The 21132-nt window shown below is 50.5% G+C and overlaps 1 protein-coding gene across 1 annotated transcript in view; it reads left to right on the top strand.

Annotated features, from left to right (window-relative positions):
* The window catches only part of CDH23 (cadherin related 23), a 219312-nt gene that overhangs the window by 146235 nt on the left and 51945 nt on the right, over positions 1–21132 (top strand). Inside the window, exons 14-27 of the mRNA XM_069863405.1 lie at positions 5808–5872; positions 6388–6625; positions 7277–7382; positions 7754–7881; positions 10617–10689; positions 10972–11088; positions 11635–11747; positions 13813–13920; positions 15114–15303; positions 16225–16370; positions 16638–16857; positions 17482–17634; positions 18626–18739; positions 20172–20320. Coding sequence (XP_069719506.1) covers positions 5808–5872; positions 6388–6625; positions 7277–7382; positions 7754–7881; positions 10617–10689; positions 10972–11088; positions 11635–11747; positions 13813–13920; positions 15114–15303; positions 16225–16370; positions 16638–16857; positions 17482–17634; positions 18626–18739; positions 20172–20320 — 1920 coding nt within the window. The remainder of the gene's footprint in view (positions 1–5807; positions 5873–6387; positions 6626–7276; positions 7383–7753; positions 7882–10616; positions 10690–10971; positions 11089–11634; positions 11748–13812; positions 13921–15113; positions 15304–16224; positions 16371–16637; positions 16858–17481; positions 17635–18625; positions 18740–20171; positions 20321–21132) is intronic.

Here is a 21132-nt window from a genome sequence, read left to right as displayed (position 1 = left end):
ATCCTCTCATGGCTAGCTGCTGTATCCTATAACCAAACCTCTTTTCATGTCTCAGGTCACATGAGTAAAATCCATCCCCTAAAATGCGTTTGAGAAGTGGCTGCTTGCTGTCTGACTGAGGCTTGGGTGTAGTTTCCAGCCTCTGGGGAGCAGGGATGCTGTCCTCTTAGAGCTTAACTTACTGCTTCTAGACCACAATTTTCCTTGGACAGAGTAAGAAGCATCCCTGTTGCGCTCTCTGGGAATGCCTCTGCCTGACAGGAACTTGTTATGGGCTTGCTACAAACTAAAAAACTGCTCTCCAGCTGGGTTTGCATCGCACTCAGAGGAACCATGGGCCGTGCCCAGTTTCAGGGTGAATTCCTGCTGAAGAAGGATTGGGCTTTTCCCTCTCTCCAGGCTGGGACTCAAGATTTTCATGTCCATCTCCAGACTGATAAGTGTCTCCTCTCCCTGATGTGCCCCAGATGATACTCATCACCTGGATGGAATGGAGTTGCAGACAGTGGGAGGCATGACTGGCTTCCTGGAGCACTTGCAAATACTTCAGTGATCACTGGGGATTTACATTTCCTCCATCGGACTTTGACCTTAATTTTTTCCGTTTTGCTGGGCTGTAAAATTCATTAGAGACCAAACAGCAAAGTGATTGAGATGTCAAGCCAGGCAACTGTGTAGTTATTTAATCTATCACATGTGCCGCTTGCCATTTAGGTGGACAACAGGAGAATATGAAATCAATAGAGTTCATTAGAGGAGTACTTGCGCCCAGCTCCAGCGCAGAGCTCCAGCAAAACCCAGTGAGACAGGGTGGGTCTATATATTCTTGGTGTCACCTTGTGCGGTGCAAACCTGCGCTCAAGATGCCTGCTTCTCTTGCTCACGGGCTGTCTTCTGTCGGCTCACGTTTTAAACCCCGGTCTCCAGCCATTGCAAAATCCTGGCTACAGTAAATTACTCTCTGCTAAATCAAGCCTGCCAAGGCAAGTGTTAACCTCACTCACAAGGAGCTGATGTTGCAGGGCCTGCTGTTATAAAACACAATCAAGGAGGTTGTTGTTTTCCCCAGTGGCTGGCAGAAGAGGTGGGGAGAAGTTCTGCAATTCCCAGGGGGGTTGATTGGCTATTTTTTTTCCACCCCAACCTGGTTTAGCACAGCCTTCTGGTGTCATTAGTGGCGATTGAGCTCCCAGCTCGGCGTGTGGTCTTGGAGCTGCTAGGGAAGGCGGTGGCGGCTGTACCCCAGTATTGCCCAGGTTGCCCACTCCCGCCTCCCTCCTTCACAGCTAATCACGCTGCTGGGCTCCGGCACGACAAAACCGGCCAGCCACCAGCTCTGCTCATGCCTGATTGCCACCTCCCACCAGGCAGCTGCTCTTTAAAGGCCTGGGAAAGATCACAGTTGGGGCAGGTGATGCCAGCAAAAGAGTTGTTTTCCATCTGGGACGACTGTAATGACTTTAAGTAGGTTTTCCACTGTTTTTTTTTTGGTGCAGTTTTGCAGCTCAGCAATTGCTTCTTACAGAACCTCTTGGACCTTCATATTTCTCTCCCCCAAATTCCAGATCAAATCCCAGTTTGGGTGAGTACCAAACGGTAGCTGTAATTCCCCTGGGACCTGAAGATTGTAACAGGCTGCATTGAAGAAGAGATACCTGTTCTTCAACACAAACAGATTTAAGGGACTCCAAAAGTAGGTATGATGACAGGGCATGGCTCCCCACCATGGGTTGTTAGTACCACAGTCTGAGCAGCTGCCTCATTTTCCTGGAAAACCAGAAAAAAAGTAGGAAGCACATGGGAATCCTCCTTTCATTTGCTTTCCCCCACGGCCCAAGCCCCTGGCATCTTGCTGAAGTGGTGGTGCCTTGGTCTCCCAGCTGCCCAGCCAGCGTGGCAGGGGAACAAGCAGGCAAGCAGGCGGTGGTGGGACGTGACTTGTTCCTGGTCACTCTGGTGCGCTGTCAGCTTTTTGACATTTAGTAATTGCTTTCCTGCTATGACTCTTTTAAGCAGAGAGCTTCTGGCCAAAGCAATTTGCTCCCCATCAATTTTCATTTCCTGGCTTCTGAATGTGAGGTAGCAAGAAGGAAAACAAAGAGAGAGTGGAAGAGAACAAACTGAGGTGGGACCCACTCCGGCATCCCCTCGAGGTGGGATGGATTTAGCTGCCTTGGTGCCTGCAGAGCCATCTTCAGGCAAGCAGGACGTGTCAGCCAGTCTCATCCAGACAGTAACAAGTCATCCTTCCGACACACTTTGCTTAGCCCTGCAACCAACTTCCAGCTGCTCATCCGTATCCAGCAGGTCTTGGAGGGGTGGATTGCCATCTTGGGGCCTCCATGAGGGATCTACGCTGCCCCAAACGGCTCTTCTTGGCTCTTTGAGCTCTTCCCTGCTCCTCCTGCCGTGTTCCCTGAAGCTGCTGTGAGTAGAGTTAATCTCAGGCAGTTTAAGGAGTCGTTGAGTGAGGCTCTGTGGATGATGAATGTCGAAACCATTACCGGGGAAGCTCCATGGAGCTGTTTAAAACTGAATTCTCCCATGTAAATTTCTGCTCCATCAATCCTGATGACATGTCAAACATTGCTATTGTTTCCTGAACAAATTAGATGACATGCCCTTTCCTGCATATTTGCCCACGAGAGCAGAACTGCTTGCTAGCTTCTTGCTTTTGTCTCCCGCTCTGCCGGTCCACAAGCCGGTGGGGGAAGGATGGAAACGATGGCCCTTGATGGGACAAAAGGGAGATATCCAAAATATTTGTGCTTGAGGGATGGAGATGGATGGACAACTGAGCTGTGGATATTTTTGTGCGCTTGTGATTCACATGCTGGGTGCCCATGCCGTGCTGCAGCTCAGTAAATTAATCCTTTGGGTTCTCCAGGATTCCTCTTCTTGCTGTTCTCCGAGAGTTTTACCTGCGCAAATACGTTGGTTTTTTTTTTCAAATGGGCTGTACCAGTGACAGCTCGTAAAAATACGGCTGTGGACCCATGTTTTCATCCTGCCCTTTTGCAGGCTCCAGTGGGCAAATCCCACTTTAATATTCTGGGCAGGAGAGGAGCAGCCGTAAAAGTCATTTGATTGCTTCTCCAGGTGGAACCTCAGGAAACTTCTAGCCAGATGCTTTTCCTTCCCTGGCTGCCGGCATGGATGCATGCGTGGCGAGGAGGGAAGGGACCAGTCAGTGAGAGGGAAAACCTGTAGGAAAACAGCTGGCACCCAGGGATTGTGAAAGGCCCTGCAAAGCTCTCTGCTCATTGGTATTTGGGGTATTCTGCATGCGGGCTGCGTGTGTTCCCTGAGAGCCCTCAGGATCCCTTTGCGAAAGGAGTGTATGTCACCTCCCCAGGGGCACAAGCATTTGAGCATCTTTTTTTACCCTGAGAGAGAAAAAGTTTAGCAATGCAGAAACAAGCGCAGATCCAAAATTAAATATGCTGAACGTGCATGGCTTTGCTTTTTGCATATTCCTCGTCACGCTCAAGTAACCTGCTCTGTTGCCCTGCATTATGTCCGCGATGTTCAGTTGCCAGGAAAGCCATCAAGCAGGCATCACCTCCCGCCTCCCCTGGTGTAAATCAGGGTAATTAATTAGCCCTGCCGGTGAGGCGGTGCATGAGGCAGAGCCAGGCTGCCCGGCCTCCTGGCTCCCCCTGACTGGGTCACTTTGCCTTGCTGGCAGTTTTGGGGTCCAGTTTGCCCTCCTGGCTTGCCCCACCACCTCCCACACCGAGCATCTCTGCGCTAACCTTCTTCTAACCTTCCTCCTTCCCTGTATTTTCTTTTCCTCTGCAGAAGAAAATTACACTTTCCCAGCATTGTCTGTCACCGCAATAAGCATTTAGAAGTGCAATCGTACGGGGCCAAATGAAGGGAATTAGTTTTGCTTGTGCTTTGTGGCACTGTCAGGCCCACCGTAAATCATTATCTCATCGCCAGTCGATCTAGGTGCATGGAAAATGCCTTTCTGGGTTCTGCAATCGCACCAGTCACCTAGGGATTAATGAGACCTAGGGGGTCACAGAAGTTGTAGGCACAGAAGTAACGGCTGTAAAAAATCCTGGCTGGGAGGTTGAGGGCTGGCTCATACTAAGCAATATACTGAGGATGCTCAAAAGCACTCAAGGATTTGTGGGAGACAGGACCCGGGGTCCTTGATGGCCAGCCCCAGCCACACTTTAGGGATTTGCCATCATGATTCACAGCCATCTGGGCTGGTGGCTGGTGTTAGAGTGGAGGATTAATACCAGCATTAATTGGCTGAGGGAAGCTAACCTCCCTCCTGCCCAGGTGTTTGTGTTTGGAAAAGCAGCCCGACTCTGCCTGGAATGGAGCATATGTATCCTCCCTGGTGTCCTCTAAGGAGGGAGATGCACCCCCGAGGGTGCTGCTCATTCTCTGGGCATCTCTCTGGGCAGATTTTGGCAGGTTTGTTCCATTTTACTGAACGCAATTGCGATGTATATGAAAAGTAAATTGTGTCTTAGCAATGGAAAGGAAAATCAGCAGATCTGAAATGCTGGGTCAGCCAGTGCACTCTTCAGCTGGCATAGAGCAGTAGTAATTTACCACCTAAGCTGGGGAAGCATTTGAAAGGGGTAAAAAAAAAACTGATTCAGGCAAGTTTTCATGCCTTTCCACCTCTGCCACCCCATGGAGTGGCAGGTAAGTAGCACACAGGGGTAAACTGTTTGATGTGCTCAAGCTCCTACTCTGCTGTCAAGGGTAATCAAGGCCATGGATAAATCAGGAAGGTTTCAGGAACGGGTTGTATTCTGTGCCAGTACTAAAATACAGCCTTTTGCTGGTATCTGGACATAAAATGTGTCTTTGACCCTGTTTTTCTCAAAGGCCTGTTGGTGTCCAAGTAATCCAGACAGGACTCAATTTAGAAAATATACTGGGGGAGAAAAAGGATGTTTGGGGGCCTGTATTCCACTTTCCTCACCTAAAAATAAAAATTTCTGCTCCTTTTCCCTGCTGCCACTTATGCATATTTTATATATTCATTAGAGAAAATACTTTAAAACATACATAAATCTTGCCTTGCTCATCCAGAGCTGACACACTGAGTTTTGCACAACTTCCCCAGAAGGTGCTGCTTGCTTAGCCGTGACCAGCCTGCTCCAGCTTCAGCAGCTGGCAGCGGTGTACGTGCATCCAGTCGTGCCGCCGGCAGCGGCTTGGCTGAGAGCCGGCTCTGCACACGCTCACCACAGCATCCCCAAAGGCATCATTCCATCAGGGGAGCTGCCACAGATTGCAGCCCCAGAAAGGCTGTCCAGTGGGAGCTGCTCAAGGAAAGCAAGGTCTACATCCCTTTCCGTGCTTTTCCTGGTCTGTATTTTAGTCCAGAGGGGCAGTTTTGAAGTGGAATAGGTTTTTATTTCTCTCCCCACTGTGGATGTGGGGTCCCAGTATATTGGCTTCACGGGGCTTGGTCTTGCAAGAATTGCCCATGGAGATCTTTATTTCACATGCACTTCCCAGATTAGCTTAGTGTGTGAGGGAAAGTAAGTAGGGATAGACTTTCCCACTGCCTATAGATGCTGAGAGATTCTGGCAGAGGATCTGGAGCAGGCTGTGAGTCAGGGAGGTGTAGGTAAACCCAGGTGAGCACAGGCAGCCCCAGCCCTGCATCTCTCAGGTGATAAATGGCAGCATACAAGGTCTGTGCTGGTGCTGGCCTGCTTACACCTGGGTGGAAGGAGCTCAGAAGGATGTAATGATACACCAGTGTGTGTAATAATGCAACATTTCCATAAATACCTTAGTTTATTAATTAACTTTATTTTTTTCAGGCAACTGACAATGATGTGGGCACGTATGGAAAAGTCAGTTATTTTTTCAGTGATGACCCTGACCGGTAAGCGTGACTAAATCACCAGCATGATTTTGGTTCTTCAAAATACACTTCTGACCTCACTGAGAAGTCATGTGCCAATTAAGGGTGCTTGTTATGTCCTGCCTGTGAAAATCCCACTATGCTGTCTCCCAAAGGGATAGGTTAACTTCAGAACATGCCTGATGCTCAGCACATTTAATCACTTTGCTGAATCAGGACCTAAAAGCACCAGTGGTGCTTGGGACCAATAAATGTATTCACTAGAGAGTTGTTGGCCCTGGAGTGTTACATGAGACCTGGTTGTAGTAGGCAGTTGCAGGAGGAATAGGAGCTGCCTGGCAGAAGGGATTTGGGGTCCTCTGAGCCCTCTTTCTCTGCCCGTAAAGCCGCACCAAGCGTGCTGCCCTTCACCTGGCGATACCAAATACCCCTCCATGATCTTCATCCACTGTAGTGCTAGCTGTCAGGCAGATGCTACCCTGTCTCTCCATCTCCAGCATGCAGTCACTGGTGCTTTTCCTTTCCTGTCCCCTCAGTTTCTCACTGGACAAGGACACAGGCATCATCCTCCTGACAGCTCGGCTGGACTTCGAGACCATGCAGCGCTACACTCTGACTGTCATTGCCCGGGATGGTGGTGGGGAGGAGACAACAGGACGCGTCAGGATCAATGTCCTCGATGTCAATGACAATGTCCCCACCTTCCAGAAGGAGGCATACCTGGGGGCTCTGCGGGAGAATGAGCCCTCTGTCACCCAGGTGGTCCGGCTCCGGGTGAGGAACTGGAGCTGCTTCTCCATTCAGGACGCGCAGTGGGGAGACAAAAGAGGTTTAGGTCCCTGTCCACTCCTGATGCTACCCATCCTGCATCCCTCCTGAAAAATCCTTAGTGCATTTCTGCAAAGTGCAACTAGGTGCAGTGCTGTGGCCGTGGGCTCCCTCACTCTTACTCCTCTCCTGTAAGTCCTGTGTCTCTAAGGCATCCCTGGGACCTGGGGCTTCTCCCAGGGCACAGGCACTGCCTCCCTATCACCTTACTCTGCTCAATAAAGTCAGCAGGCCCCAAGGCGAAGGTGGTCTGTTTGTTTCTGATGGAGCTCTATGCTTCTGCTGTGGTGGAAAGGCAGGTAGGGAAGATAGTTTGCTCCTTTGGCACAAGATTAAACTTCGCCGTGATACAGAAGTGTGACTTCCCCTCCATGGGACCAGGCTGGATGAGTGCTGCAGCAATACAGGAGAGGAGGACCTGGCGAGTCCTTCCTGGGAGGTGAGCCCCCCATGGGGGCTCCTGATGAGAGCATATTCCTCCATTGCTTTTCCACTCCCTTTGGACCCAGCCTGCACTTCCCATTCCCTTGGCTCCCTCCTGTTGCACATCACCAGCACAGCTCCCATGCTAATTTACTCTCCCTGCTTGTGCTCTAGGCGTCTGATGAGGACTCCCCTCCAAACAACCGGATCACATACAGCATTGTGCATGCGTCTGCCTTTCGTGACTACTTTGACATCACGGTGTCGGAAGGGTACGGAGGTAAGCGCTGATCCCAAGATCACAATGCACGGGACAAGCAGCAGCTTGGGCTGCACTCACACCTTTGCAAGTCATCATGTCAGTAGGCTTTAGGAAGCCGCTCTGGCAGCTCCTCAGTTTGTCCCAGCCTTGCATGCAATGTGGTCTTTTGGCTTGGCTGAATTCTTGCTGCACTGTAGAGCTCTATTTCCAAGGGTGTACAGTGCAAGATGCTCAGTAACCCGCAGCACTCTGTTTTTTGGGGCATTGCCACCTTCAGCAGCCACCGTTGGGCCCAGGGAGGTGATGTGGATGGACCATCCCTGAGCCAGCCTGCTGTCCTGCTTAGTGCATGAATGCCCCCCTGACTGTTCCGCTTTGCATCCTTTCAGTGATCAGTGTGAACCACCCCCTTGACTATGAACAGGTGGCCAATGGAGTTATCTACCTGACTGTGATGGCCAAGGATGCTGGCAACCCACCTCTCAACAGCACCGTCCCTGTCACCATCGAGGTGTTTGTAAGTACAGCACTCAACTATCCTGCAAGTAGTTTTCCTGCAATTGCTTCATAGCCGTGCCGATAATCCATCAATAACTCAGCAAGACTATCCTGCCCTAAGGATGTGCACATGTGGATTGCAGTTACCTATGTCTCATCTATGTGTCACGTGTGTCTCATGGACATACGTGTCATACATATTGGTTAAAGAAATTCTGCCCCTGACCTTTAGTAAAGTCTGAGTGACAGAAGGTGAGTGAGAAGCCTCTGAAGAGGTGTCACCATGGACAAGCAGGCGGGCTGCTCTGATTTCATGCATCTCCTCTAACTCCTCAGTAGTGCACGTTGCACAGGGAAGCTACTGGAAGTAGTATGATAGGAGACCTGGCTAACCACGGGGTGAGGAGTAGAGCTGGGGATGGAGTAGCGGTCTACCCTCTGCTCTTGCTTCCAACTGGGGAAGTTCATTGAGCACCATGAGACCTTCTCTCAGCTTCCAGGGGACTTGCGTCTGGGATGCTGTATATGCTCGTAGACAGAGGTGCTTGCTGCAGCTTGGATGCAGAGGAGAGAACTTTGGCTGCGTGTCAGCACTTGTAGTGTTGGAAATTATTGGTCCCTGAATCAATCACAGGCAGTTGCTTATCTCCCCAGTGCCACTGTCCTGGCTGGGCCACAGGCTTTGCTGTGCATCTCACACGCTGGCGTAGGTGCCAGCCTTCTCGAGGAAGAGTTGCTGCTAGGAAAGGTAAAGCATCGCAGCATACCTCAGGAAGATTAGATCGCATTGTCACTTTGAGGCACATTGTGGTTAGAGGATGTTTGGAGGGAGGTATCAAGAATGCAGACAGTTTGCTTGATAACCCGTCAGTCTCGCAGTGATGGGATCTAAGCCAGGCTGGTTGGCAGTGTCAGTCTGGGAAGGCAAAGATGAAATCCATAGTGCTTTAAGGTGGGAATAAATTCCTGTGAGCGTGCCTCTCCTCCAGCTCCCTCACTGTGCTCAGGAAAGGGGGAATAAGGCAATGCCGAGGGGGTTCGTTGTGACTAAATGCATCCTTTCTATACTGTGCTTTAGATAGCATAAACACCTCTTTCTGAAGACCACTCACCAGTGGGTCATCTTCTCCGGATTGAGTCTGTATGCTTATGTCACTGTTCCCACTCTCAACCAACGGGATTTTCTCTAAACCAGGAAAAGAAAAAAAAAAAAAGCCAGAAAATAGGAAGAAAATTAGAAGAAAGCATTTCACGGTGGCACTTAGGGAACAAGAGCTGTGAAAAGGCAGAATGAGAGTCAGTGTGGAGGGGGGTGATTTTTTTTTCATCCTTTGGTTGTTGGTTTTTAATAAATAAGTCAAACTCGCCTTGTAGATTTCCCATTAGGGGACAATACGCTTTTGTAGAGGGAGCTGCCGAATCAGAACTAATAGTGCACAACACGCCAGGATCCAGGAAAATACCATCGCTAATAAGTTTCTGCCTCAGTCCCTGCCACTGATGCCCTGTTTGAGGCGATGAGCCAGAGACTGATAGTGTGTGTATGACTGGAGGGAAGGGAGTTGTGTGCTTAGTGTGTCTGCAGTTATCAGCATCCCTGAAAATGATATGAGGGCTGTCTGAGGCTGAAGGGCTGAGGACTATGAGGTCTAGCTACACGTAGTACATGGATACGTGATCAGTCTCTCCGCTTTCTTTGCCTTTAACCTCCTGGGTTTGCCCTGGGGTGATGACTCTGACCCACCTTTGTGAAGAAGAGGAGGAGGAACTCTGAGGACAGCACCCTGCAGAGCCAGCAATTTCTTCATTACCCTCAGAGGAGGCACAGTGAAAGCTGAGTGATGCAAAGGCTGATTAAAAGACCACCTGCTTCCAACAACAAGAGCAGAGGATGGCAATTTAATTGCAGTACAATGGGCATCGTTGGCACATGAAATTGCTGCAAATATCAAGTTCATTGGCAGCAGGAGCAGCTGATCCTGCAGGACCATCAGTGATCTCCAGATAGAAAATGCCTCCAGAGCAACCCCAGGGAACAGCGAAGTCCATAAAGGCATTTTAATGTCCTAATGGCTCCATCCTTCCCTCTGTAGGCTGCTCAGTTTGGTTCATTTAAGGCAGATTCTCAACAGGGTTTAAACAGCATTTAAAGCTCCTGCCCCCCCCGGGGCACTTTAAACTCATCCAAAATCTGTTTTGAGGGATGTCTAGAGCAATTGCTCTTATGTGGTTTTACTGGGCTGGCTTTAGTCACTGGCAGAGACAGGCTTGGAGGGAGCACTTTGGTGTACAAACCAGCTTCACACCTGAAGATGCTGTAGCTGCAAATAGCAAGAGCATTCCGTCGCTTAAAGAAAGGCAGCCAAAGCTCAGCAGCTCCCCTGGCCAATCTAGTCTGCCTGGTAGCCTCGTGGCCAAGGTGGCTGCAAACACATCCCTCCAAGAGGGAGGAACAGGTTTGTGCATGATGCTGCTGTACTTCCTGTGGTACCAGAGTCTTCCCAGGGCTTGTGATGGATGGAGGAGCAGTTCGGAGGATGCTTGGCTTTCCTTAGCCTCAGCTGCCTCTGAAATGAAACTTTGTGCTCAGATTCTGGTGCCTTACCTCAAAGGCCATCTTCCCCAATGCTGTTGTCTTCAGTTGGTCACATCTTGGGATGCAGTTGGCCAGGAGCATCCTGATACCAGACTTTGCAGCTATTTGACCATTTTGCATTTTTCCCTACCAACCTCTTGAATTTTTCTTTGTTTCAGGATGAAAATGACAACCCCCCCACATTCAGCAAACCCTCCTATGTTATAACCGTCATGGAGGACATCATGGCAGGTACGGAGCACAGCCCTGCTCCTTCTTCAGGCTAGCAGAAGGTCCCTGAGGGTCTTATAGCCAGAATGGGGTGGGTGATGCCTATTTGGGGAGGCAAAAGCCAGAGACCTGGCAGAGTTTCATAGCCATGGGGCCTGGGGGTGCGACACCACTGTGAATGCAGGTGAGGGGACACCCTTGACCAGGTGACCTGCAGGAGCGTTGTGAGGGGACAAGGCAGCTGGGGAGATCTGCTCTGGGTTGCAAATGCCCATCTCAGTCCTCATTTCTTCTTCCCTCGAGGAGCCACAGTGCTGTTTCTTAATGCCACGGACAGGGACCGGTCCAGGGAGTACGGGCAGGAGTCAATCATCTACTCCCTGGAAGGCTCCTCACATTTTCGGATCAACGCCCGCTCAGGTGAGCCTCCATATGTGCTTTCCCTCTTTTCCTTTCAGTTCTCTTTCCTAAATTCCCCCCTGTTTTCTTCCCCATCATTTTTCCTCTTTCACCCGCTCTCCTTTCCTCCCCTCCCATGAGCAGGCTATTTAGGAGAAACAGTATTTAAGGAATTCACCAGATTTCAGCCACAGTTCTTGCTTAGTCACTGTGAGAGCTTTGACAGGGGCATTGGTGGAAGCTCAGCTTCTGCTGGGAGTCACATCTGAGATAAGGCTTTGACTGCAAAGGCTCAAATTAGATCAGGAGCTGTGGCCCACCCTCCCTTTCTGGCATCGTTTTTGGTTCATTCTGGGCAGGGAAGACCATGAGGGATCACAGGCAGTTCTTAAATGGGCTCCTGCACGGAGTTTGTAGACAAGCTGACCCTTCCAAGGTCTATCTATTTGAAACTGAATTAGAAGGGACTCATTTGTGAAGGATCCTCTCTCTGGTTTTGAGCGTTCCTGTTTTTTCACCAGTGCCCTATTCACCCTACAATGCCTCTAATTCCTCTATCTCCTGCAGGAGAAATCACGACGACGTCTTTGCTGGACCGGGAGGCCAAATCTGAATACATCCTCATTGTCCGGGCAGTAGATGGAGGCGTGGGCCACCATCAGAAGACAGGCATTGCTATGGTGAGTGTGTGAAGGAGCGATTCACATCTCCCGGAGCCACTGTTGCCTGGCTAGGGCTGGTGTTGAGGAGGGCTGCCCAGGCACCAATGCTTCAATTCCTCATGCTAGCAGTGTTTAATTTTAGCTCTGTGAATGGGTAAAGATCTTACAGCGGTGTCTGCCCTCTCAGCTGCCCCCACCACTGCTCATAACCCTTGTAGAATGACTGGCTGGGCTGTGTAGATCTTGAAGACTTTCTTGCCTGTGAAGCCGTTTACTCAGGAGTTAGTTGACCTTCCAGTGTTTTATGTGTCCAGCGCTCTGTGCGAAGGCGGTAATGGGTACCTATTCCACCCACAGCTTGACTGCCTTTGTTCATGCCTCTTGAGAAAATGCTTGGTTGGAGAGCCTACAGGCACACTTAGTTGTTCCTGATGACTGCTATTCACATACTGCCTGGATCAAGGGTTTCCAACCAGTCTGTGATGCCTGAGCTCCTCAGATAGTTCTGATGGAGATGCGGGCTATTCTACTGCAGACTGAATCCTACTGCTTTGCCTTGCCCTTCACAAACATCAGAGAGACTCATTGTTTGCAAAGAGTTTGTAGGAGTCTTTGGAAATACCGGAAGGCAAATAGCCAGGAATCCATCTCTCACTGTTCATGGCACCCTGGTGGTTTGAACATTTTATAACATTTGGGTGCTCTTGCTCCTGGGACTCTTGATTGAGTTACAGACAATATGCTCCACACAACAGGGCAATGCAGAGAAATACTGTGGTTGTGCTGAGAGATCCCTAAAATAACTGTCACTACTGCTGAAGGCTATCAGAAGGTGTATGACCCGGGTGGCAGATTAGAAACTCCCTATAGAGCTTCCCAGAGGAAGACGACAGCCTTCGGGCGCTGGGTTCCCCTTTGGGGCTCCACATGAAATTATGTTCTCCTGATAGCTTTATTGAAATGCAACACAAGGTTTTTGCAACAATTTGCAATGAGGAAAAAAGAAATGCATCGTGGTTCCTAATAAGTTAAAGAATATTAAAACTCGGTGAGAAGTAGCTGGTCAATTAAGTTTGTCGACTGTCATTAGCAAGGATATACACCCAGGACTCAGAGCAGTTCTCTATAATAATTTTTGATCTGGGAATCAGGGTCCATTCAGAGGCTTCGCGAGGTCCTTGGGTGATGGATGAGCACCTAGGGTGCTTGGGGGCAGTGGTGAGTCACCAGCCTTCCCCAGGGACCACACTGATGCCTTGGATCCTGCGGGGACACATCCTCGGTGTTCAGATTTGCCTCTTTTACCACGGGGTGGCACCAACAGCTCAGCTCGGTGCAGCAGCACGACCTGGATGACTTGGGAGTGCAGAAGACCCCAGAAGAAGCTTCATTGAGGCACCCTGTGTGAGGGTCACAGGTGCAGGGGGTTCCCCCCTGTCCCTCTACCCCCCTTCCCTTAAGCTGTACCTCTTCCCTCAGGCACATTTATAGGCTCACAGACTACGCTGAAACAGGTTATCAGAGAGGTAAGAGACTCAAACAACAGAATGCATTCCACAAGGCTCCTTTCTGTAATTTAGATGCTATTTCTCATGCTGAAAATGAAGATAGGTAACACTTCAGGACACCTACCTCTCTTGTCTTTGTTTGCACCTCCCACCCCCATTACCGTAGCCTCTCCCAATCTCTCATTTACTCCTTTTTTTTTTCTTTTTTTGCTTTTCACCAGTCAGCCAGGTCTCTCCCCTCCCCTCCCCTCCCCTCCCCTCCCCTCCCCTCCCCTCCCCTCCCCTCCCCTCCCCTCCCCTCCCCTCCCCTCCCCTCCCCTCCCCTCTCCCTCTCCCTCTCCCTCTCCCTCTCCCTCTCCCTCTCCCTGTGATGAGTAGATGAGAGCCAAACCAGCATCAGATACACCAGGGAGCCTCAGCTGTGAAGATGCAGGAGGTGGTTTTCATCTGGGCTTTACCACCAGAGGGTGTGTTAGGTACCTGGTGCTGGCGCTGCTGTACGTCTAGGGGACACACTGTGCTGCTTGAGGAACCAATACCACCTGATGCAGCTTTGCTTGCTTGCTCTCTTGCAGGTGAACATCACACTGCTGGACATCAATGACAACTATCCCACATGGAAGGATGAGCCGTATTACATCAACCTGGTGGAAATGACCCCACCCAACTCGGACGTCACCACGGTACGTGCAAGGGAAGGCAGCTACTGCACGAAAAGACTCTTTCTTTCACCCAGTGAGGCTGTCACCTGCTTGGCTGGAGCAGGGAGTCACCTCTGAAATGGTCACCTCCTAACCCGTGTCACCTCCAGCCAGGCACCGGCTTGCAGAAGTCAGTTTAAAAGGTTACTCCTGAGCCTCCTCACTGCTGCCCATCCTATGTGGTTTTTTTTCTTTCTCCTCAAATTGTGTGGGGTCTGGCCAGGTTCTCCTTTTCTTAGCCTCGCCTGCAACCTCCTTCAAGGACCTCTCTGAGAGACATTGATTTACACCTTTCAAGTCCCTCTGCTGAAATAAAAGAGAAAGAGAGGCAGGCTTGTACTCCATCACACTGAGAGAAAAGTGACGGGCATAAGATGGAAAATAAATGAGTGAAAAGTGAAGAGACTCCACAAAATCAAATAAGGAGAAAGGCTATGAAAGAAAAAAGAGTTGGTGTGCAAAGAAAGGTCTGGCAGTGCAGCTTGAGACAGAGCACGGATGTTTTCTCTCTTCTGTGCGGCACTGCTCCCACTGCTCGGCCCCTGCTCGAAGTTATCTTTGACATCCCAATTAGTTGCTGGGAAAATAATTACTTTGTCACCGATATGATGTAAATAGGACGAACAGTGGGGGTCAGGGAAGTTATGAGTGTAATGAAGTTGAGGCCTTTTTAATGTAAATGTCCACTGTCATTAAAAATGTCACACGGAGAACAAGAAAGTACAAAATGTCTGGCTTGGAGGACAATCCACCAGTGAATTATTTCCAACATTTCTGGTGTGGCAGCACAAGTTCCTCAGCATGCCTCTTTATCTGTTTGTTTTATTTTTCTGACGGGCACTTGTTTTCTTGCTGGTTTTATTTAAAAGGAGAAAAGCCTGTTTGATTGTTGTGTGCTCATGTCTCTCATGCCGTTCCATTACCTCCCGAGCTTGCAGGCCAATTTTGGTGAGATGTAATACCACAGCAGAGGTCTTGAGGGTACAAAATCCCTGCAGATATCATGAAAATATAGAGCTGTATGGAGGAAGGAGAACTTCTTGCTGCTGGTGGTACAGCGAAGTCTCTCATGTGAGCTCAGACTCATTATTAGACACTGGTAAATCTACATGGGAACACAACTATGTGTTAATTCCCTTCTCTCCGCTTTAACTTTTGCTGTTTCTCCATGGCAGGTGGTGGCTGTCGACCCAGACCTGGGGGAGAATGGCACCGTGGTGTACAGCATCCGACCCCCCAACAAGTTCTACAGCCTCAACAGCACCACGGGCAAGATCCGCACCTCTGGCGTACTGCTGGACCGGGAGAACCCCAATGCCCAGGAAGCCCAACTCATGCGGAGGATTGTGGTGTCAGTCACTGACTGTAAGCCCTGCTTCCATCCCACTCCTCTCTGACACGGTGGTTTGTCTTGCTCCTCTCCCTTCGCTTTCCCTCCCTGATGGTTTTCATGTGTCAAGCTGAACTTTTTTTCAGCCTGACTTTTCTTTACCGTGAACTTTCTGTATTTTCCTGGTCTGAGCATACATTCCGAAGATGTTTTTGAGGTTAAAAAAATATGAGAGGAGGTTAAGACCTGCTGCTAAACCAAACCAGAAACCCTCAAAATGCGAGCATAGTGGTTTCTGCAGCAGCTTTGACAATGAGGCCAGGAGGCAGAAACTCTCTCTCATAGCAGGAGTCACCAGTCTTTACATTTTGCAGTTAAAAAACAAACCTAAAGGCACCTGGTATGTGAAATGTCTGTTTTGCAGGAGACCTGTGCTCAGACTGCGTGTAGGTGGCAGGGGCTGTAGCACAAAGCTGTGGATGTTAAGCACAGGCAGGTAGATGAGGGCAGTGCCAGGTTCTCGTAAGAAGAGAAGATGCAGTATGTGAAGGTGCACAGGGGAACCCGTTTCTGGGCTGCTCTGCAAGGTCTGCTAGGTGGCTTGGGGCTTCTCTTCTGAGCTGAGCCTGCATGGCTTGCAGGACAGGTGAGATTTGATAGGAATGGTTGGACTCGATGATCCAGTGGGTCTCTTCCAACCTGGTGATTCTATGATTCTATGATACCAAGCGTGGAGGCTGGCTCCACCAGTACCTAGGAAAGGCAGTTGAGCAGGTGTGGGGAAAAGAGCAGATCAAACGTGAAATGTCTTTTGCTCTGGAAATAGCATCTTAGGGAAACTGTTTGGGGGAAAAAAATAAAGAAGGAGAGATAAAAATAATTTTCCATTATCCAGATAGTTTCCAAGAGCAAGCCAGCAGGCGTTAAACTTGAAACCCCATTCCTGGCCTCCACAGGTGGGAGGCCACCCCTGCGAGCTACCAGCAGCGCCACGGTTTTTGTCAACCTGCTGGACCTGAATGACAACGACCCCGCTTTCCAAAACCTGCCCTTCACCGCTGAGATTGCTGAGGGCCTTCCTGCGGGCTCCTCCGTCTTCCAGGTGAGTGTGTCCCTTTGCTGTCATGCCCTGCTCTGGGAGCTGCTGCCAATGCCATCCCTTCTGCAAAGCAATACATCCTCTCTGGGAGGACACAGGAGAGGTCCTGGCATCCCACCCTATGTGCTCACTCCCAGCAGAGAAAGTGCCTCAAGGACATTTTGTTTCAACTCAGCATCCCTTGGGGCAAAGAAATGCTCAGGTTTTATGTGATTTTTTGTCAGTCAGGAAACGGTCAGGCTCACCCCTTACCTCAGCTCTCCTCACCAGGTAGTGGCCATCGACCTGGACGAGGGTCCAAATGGGCAGGTGACATACCGCATGCAGGTGGGGATGCCTCGCATGGATTTCCTCATCAACAGCACCAGCGGGCTCGTCACCTCCACTGCTGTGCTGGACAGAGAGAGGATCGCTGAGTACTACCTGCGGGTGGTGGCCAGTGATGCTGGCGTGCCCTCCAAGAGCTCCACCAGCACCCTGACTGTCAAAGGTGGGTGCACCAAGCCCTCTTCCAAGCCCTGCCCACCCATAGAGTCCCCTCCAGTCCCAAAATGATGGGTGACATGGTTTAGGTAGGAGAAACGCTCAGACCCTTATTAGGTGGTCTCTTTAATTCAATGCATTTTTATTTACTGGCTTTACGCAATCCTAGTGCTGAGGATAAGCATCATCTGGAAATAAACTGACCCTGGATTTTCCTCAGGCCTGGGTCTGAGAAAAGCAGTTTCTGATCCTGTAACTCCAGAGTTCCCTGCCATGTGCTGGAAAATGCTTAGCTTGTATTTAAGCCCCATATTTTCCTCTGAATGGGGATGGAAATTACTTTGGTGCAAACAGTAACTTTAATTTCAGTTATGTAGGGTTTCTTTGGATATGATGAGGGTGATCTGTATGTATCAGAGGCAACCAAATACAGCCTGCAGCCACGGGGACTAGTCCTTACTGGCTGGTCTGCAGGCATCCCACCACGCAGAAGATGGGTAGAAGCAGGCAAAGCATTCCCTGAGATGCTCAGAACAGCACATGGGTTGTTTGGGGAGCCTGGTGGATGTCATCCTGGCATCTGCAGGAGGGGCAGCCTTGGGAGGGCACTCAGCTCTGCTCCCCCTTTCAGTTCTGGATGTGAACGATGAGAGTCCCACCTTCTTCCCATCCATCTACAACGTGTCGCTGCCTGAAAATGTGGCCCGGGATTTCAAAGTGGTCCGGCTCAACTGCACTGATGCTGATGTTGGGCTGAACGCTGAGCTCAGCTACTTTATCACAGGTATGAACCTCTTGCAAAACGCTGCCAAGGCGACCTTTGGCTGTGGAAAGGAGCGGGCTGCCCCAGACCACGGCCAGGGTGTTCTGCACATCAGCCCTGCCTTTTCCAGCCCCCTCAAACCTTGTGTGGTATCGCCCTCTGCCGAAGAGCCCCGCTTGGATCCCCACCTTGCTGACCGTTCCATGCTATCCCTGTGCCCTTGCCCCTGAGCATCCCTCGTCCTCTCACACCACTGGGATGCAGCCAGGAAAAGCGTAAGGGTGGGTTTAACACCGCTGAGGTGGCATTTGTGTAGCGTGCTGGAAGGCTTTCTGGAGTTCTAGGGCATCTCGTACCCTGTGTGCAGGTGGGTTTGGGTGGGCAGGGAGCAGGCAGGCAGTGATGCTGCCTGGGCACTGCCTGCCTCGCACTGCAACTGCAGCACCTGCAGCTGGAGGCTGGGGAAACCCCTGGACACACTTTGACTTGCAAACCGCACATGTGGCATTTAGCCCTCAGGAAGAGGGCAAAAATAGAAGCGTCACCCGAGAGTAATTTTTCTCACAATAGCAGCCATGTGTTTCATCTCTCAATCCTTCTGGCTTCTGCCAGAAGAGAAAAGGTGTGTGTTGTCCCACAGGTACCATAAGCCACATGCAAAGTGACCCCAGTTTGCTTCCAAAGCACTCAGGAAATGTTATGGCATTGATACGATTCAGCTTTTTCTATAAGCATCGTTCCTCGCCTGTACTGTGGGGCAGGCACGGCTTTTGGTGTGGCAGAGAGATGGTGCTTCACCCACTTTTGCTGCAGGGAAGCTTTCCCTGGGATGAGATACACGCTTGCCCTACACCTCCCTTGCTCAAAATCATGTAAAATGGTTTTCAGGAGGGCAGGCAGAGCACTTGCGATTTCCACTGACCCTGTGCCCAGACTGCAGCATCCCTCGCAGTGTGGACTGTGTTCCCTGCAAGCAGACAACAGATAACCCAGTTCTTGTCCTTCGCTGCAGGTGGGAACCAGGATGGCAAGTTCAGCGTCGGCTTCAGGGATGGGGTGGTCAGGACAGTTGTGAGTCTGGACAGGGAGACCGTGGCATCGTACACACTGATCCTGGAGGCCATTGGTAAGGATTTCCCACTGTTCCCATGGGAGCGCGGCCACACAGCCACACGGGGAGGCCCTGCACGTGCTGAGCTGCCTCAGGTGCAGCAGAGAGACAGCAATCTTTGAGGCATTCTGTATATCAGAGCTTGGGTTTGGTGTTGGCATTTAACAGCCCATGGGCATTAATATGGCCCGGTTCCACCAAGACTTTTGCAGACCCATGGGGTTTCATCCAGCCTTGAGGCTTTTCCATTCCTTTAGGTAAGGCAAGAGCCCCCATTCCTGAGAGGCTCCATGCTGTTTGGGGCAGATCTGCACCCAGAAATGGCAGCACCACAGCATCCTTCCCCTAATGCCATGACAGCCCTTGGCTCAGTGGCTGCTAATTAATCCAGAGCCACCTGGCATGGGCAGAGGGCTCGCTTGCCAAACATATCTTGGCCGTTGTCTCCAGAGCTTTATAATTATGTGCCTGTTTACTGAAAACTTGGATATCCCTTTTGAAATCAGAAATAAGTGGCCTGGTCAGAAATCTTGGGGCCATAGCATTGCAGATGCCACAGGACCTGCAGCAGGGCTGCTGCCCCTGTTGGGTGCTCAGGACCAGATCCCGAGTGGTAAAGGGTCAGCTTTACCCCTCCAATGGATATCAGACTGCCTGTGTTTCTCCAGACACTAGATCCCAGCTGGGTGGGTTTAGTGCTCAATTGCATCATAGAATCATAGGATAACCAGGTTGGAAGAGACCCACCGGATCATCGAGTCCAACCATTCCTATCAAACACTAAACCATGTCCCTTAGCACCTTGTCCACCCGTGCCTTAAACCCCTCCAGGGAAGGGGACTCAACCACCTCCCTGGGCAGCCTCTGCCAGTGCCCAATGACCCTTTCTGTGAAGAACTTTTTCCTAATGTAATTTCTAATTCCTAATTAGAATTCCTAATTGCATCAGGCATGTTGGGAAACCCAAACCCAACCTGCACTCCTCATCCTTCGTGGCAAAACCAAGGGCCTTGCTACCACGTGCTTATCCACTGAACATCAACCAGTCCTGGTGCTTTGGCTGTGAACTTAGCTGGCTCTACAGAAATCTTGTCAGACTCCTACCCATCTTCCCCTCACAAATTCCTGACCTCCAACAGTCCCTTCCAGCTTGCATCACCCTCTTAATCTACAGAGTTGCAAATGCTTTTTCATGACCAGTTGTGTTTCCAGCCTCATTGGGCAGTAGCTCCATGGCAGAGTTCGGTTGTGGTTTGACTGTTCCTCTTTCTTTCAAGATAGGCAGAAAAAGAGCTTCTGGTTCAGGGATTTGGAAGCTGCAGAAAAGATGGAGGATTTTAGTTTAGAAATTTTGGTCCTGTTGTTTTCAGCAGCCGAAGGCTGAGCACCACCTGTGCAAGGAAGAGATGGAGGTGACCGAACCTCCTCGCCTTTCTCTCCCGTACAGACAACGGCCCCACTGGCAACCGGCGCACTGGAACTGCCACCGTGTATGTGACTGTCTTGGATGTCAATGACAATCGACCCATCTTCCTTCAGAGCAGCTACGAAGTCAGCGTCCCAGAGGACATCCCAGCCGCCAGCAGTATAGTGCAGGTATGTGTCTCTCTTCCACCAGGGCCCCTGGGTGGGTGACAGGATCCCCTGCTCTCTGGTGCAGCAGCTGTGACCTGCAGGAAGCCCAAGAAACACATTTTCTCTCCCCGTCGGTGGTCGGTTCCTCCAGACCAGGGCAAGTTGTGTTCTTGCTTATACACTCCCCTGCTCCTTTTCAAACCCAGGCTGTGAGCATCACAGAGAAGGCAGAAAATGGCAAGGGAAGAATAAGAAACTTGCTCCATTTCTGCAGGGGTGAGAGGAGAAATCCCAAGCCCTGTGTTGGCAAGGGCCCTTTGCCTAGCTCCATCCCCACTTTCTCCCTCCTCCCAGCGGAGAAGGGACGGAGAATGGAGATCTCAAGGAGGAGGGAGAAGAGTACATGCAAAGAGATGCTCTGAGAGAATGGCGTTTGGACTTTGCTTTCATTTTTGTTCCTCTTTGAGGGAGCGGTAGGCAGAGCTGAATGGCTTAGTGAGTGCTGAATGAATGCAGGCATTCACACAGCCTCTGAGGGCTTCCAGCATCCCTTCAAACCCGGGGCTCTTCTGGAGTAGGCACCAAAGGCTCCTTGCAGACAGCCCTGGGAAGACTCCTCCTGCCTTGAATACCTCTCCTGGTGTGGGGAAAGGGGCAGCTTTGTCCCTGGCTTTCACAGGCAGCGTGAGTCACCGGGAGAGAAGAAAGGAGCCTTTTGCCTCTTGCAACAAAGTTTTGCTGGGAGCTGTGCGTGATGCTAGGGTTGGACATTTTCCAAGCGCAAGCCCCACAGCTCCTTGTTACCTGTTATGCCATGGCACGGTGTACGTGGT

This window comes from Phaenicophaeus curvirostris, chromosome 9 (genome assembly GCF_032191515.1).
Source record: "Phaenicophaeus curvirostris isolate KB17595 chromosome 9, BPBGC_Pcur_1.0, whole genome shotgun sequence".
NCBI lineage: Eukaryota > Metazoa > Chordata > Aves > Cuculiformes > Cuculidae > Phaenicophaeus > Phaenicophaeus curvirostris.
This window is presented reverse-complemented; position numbering and strand designations above follow the sequence as displayed.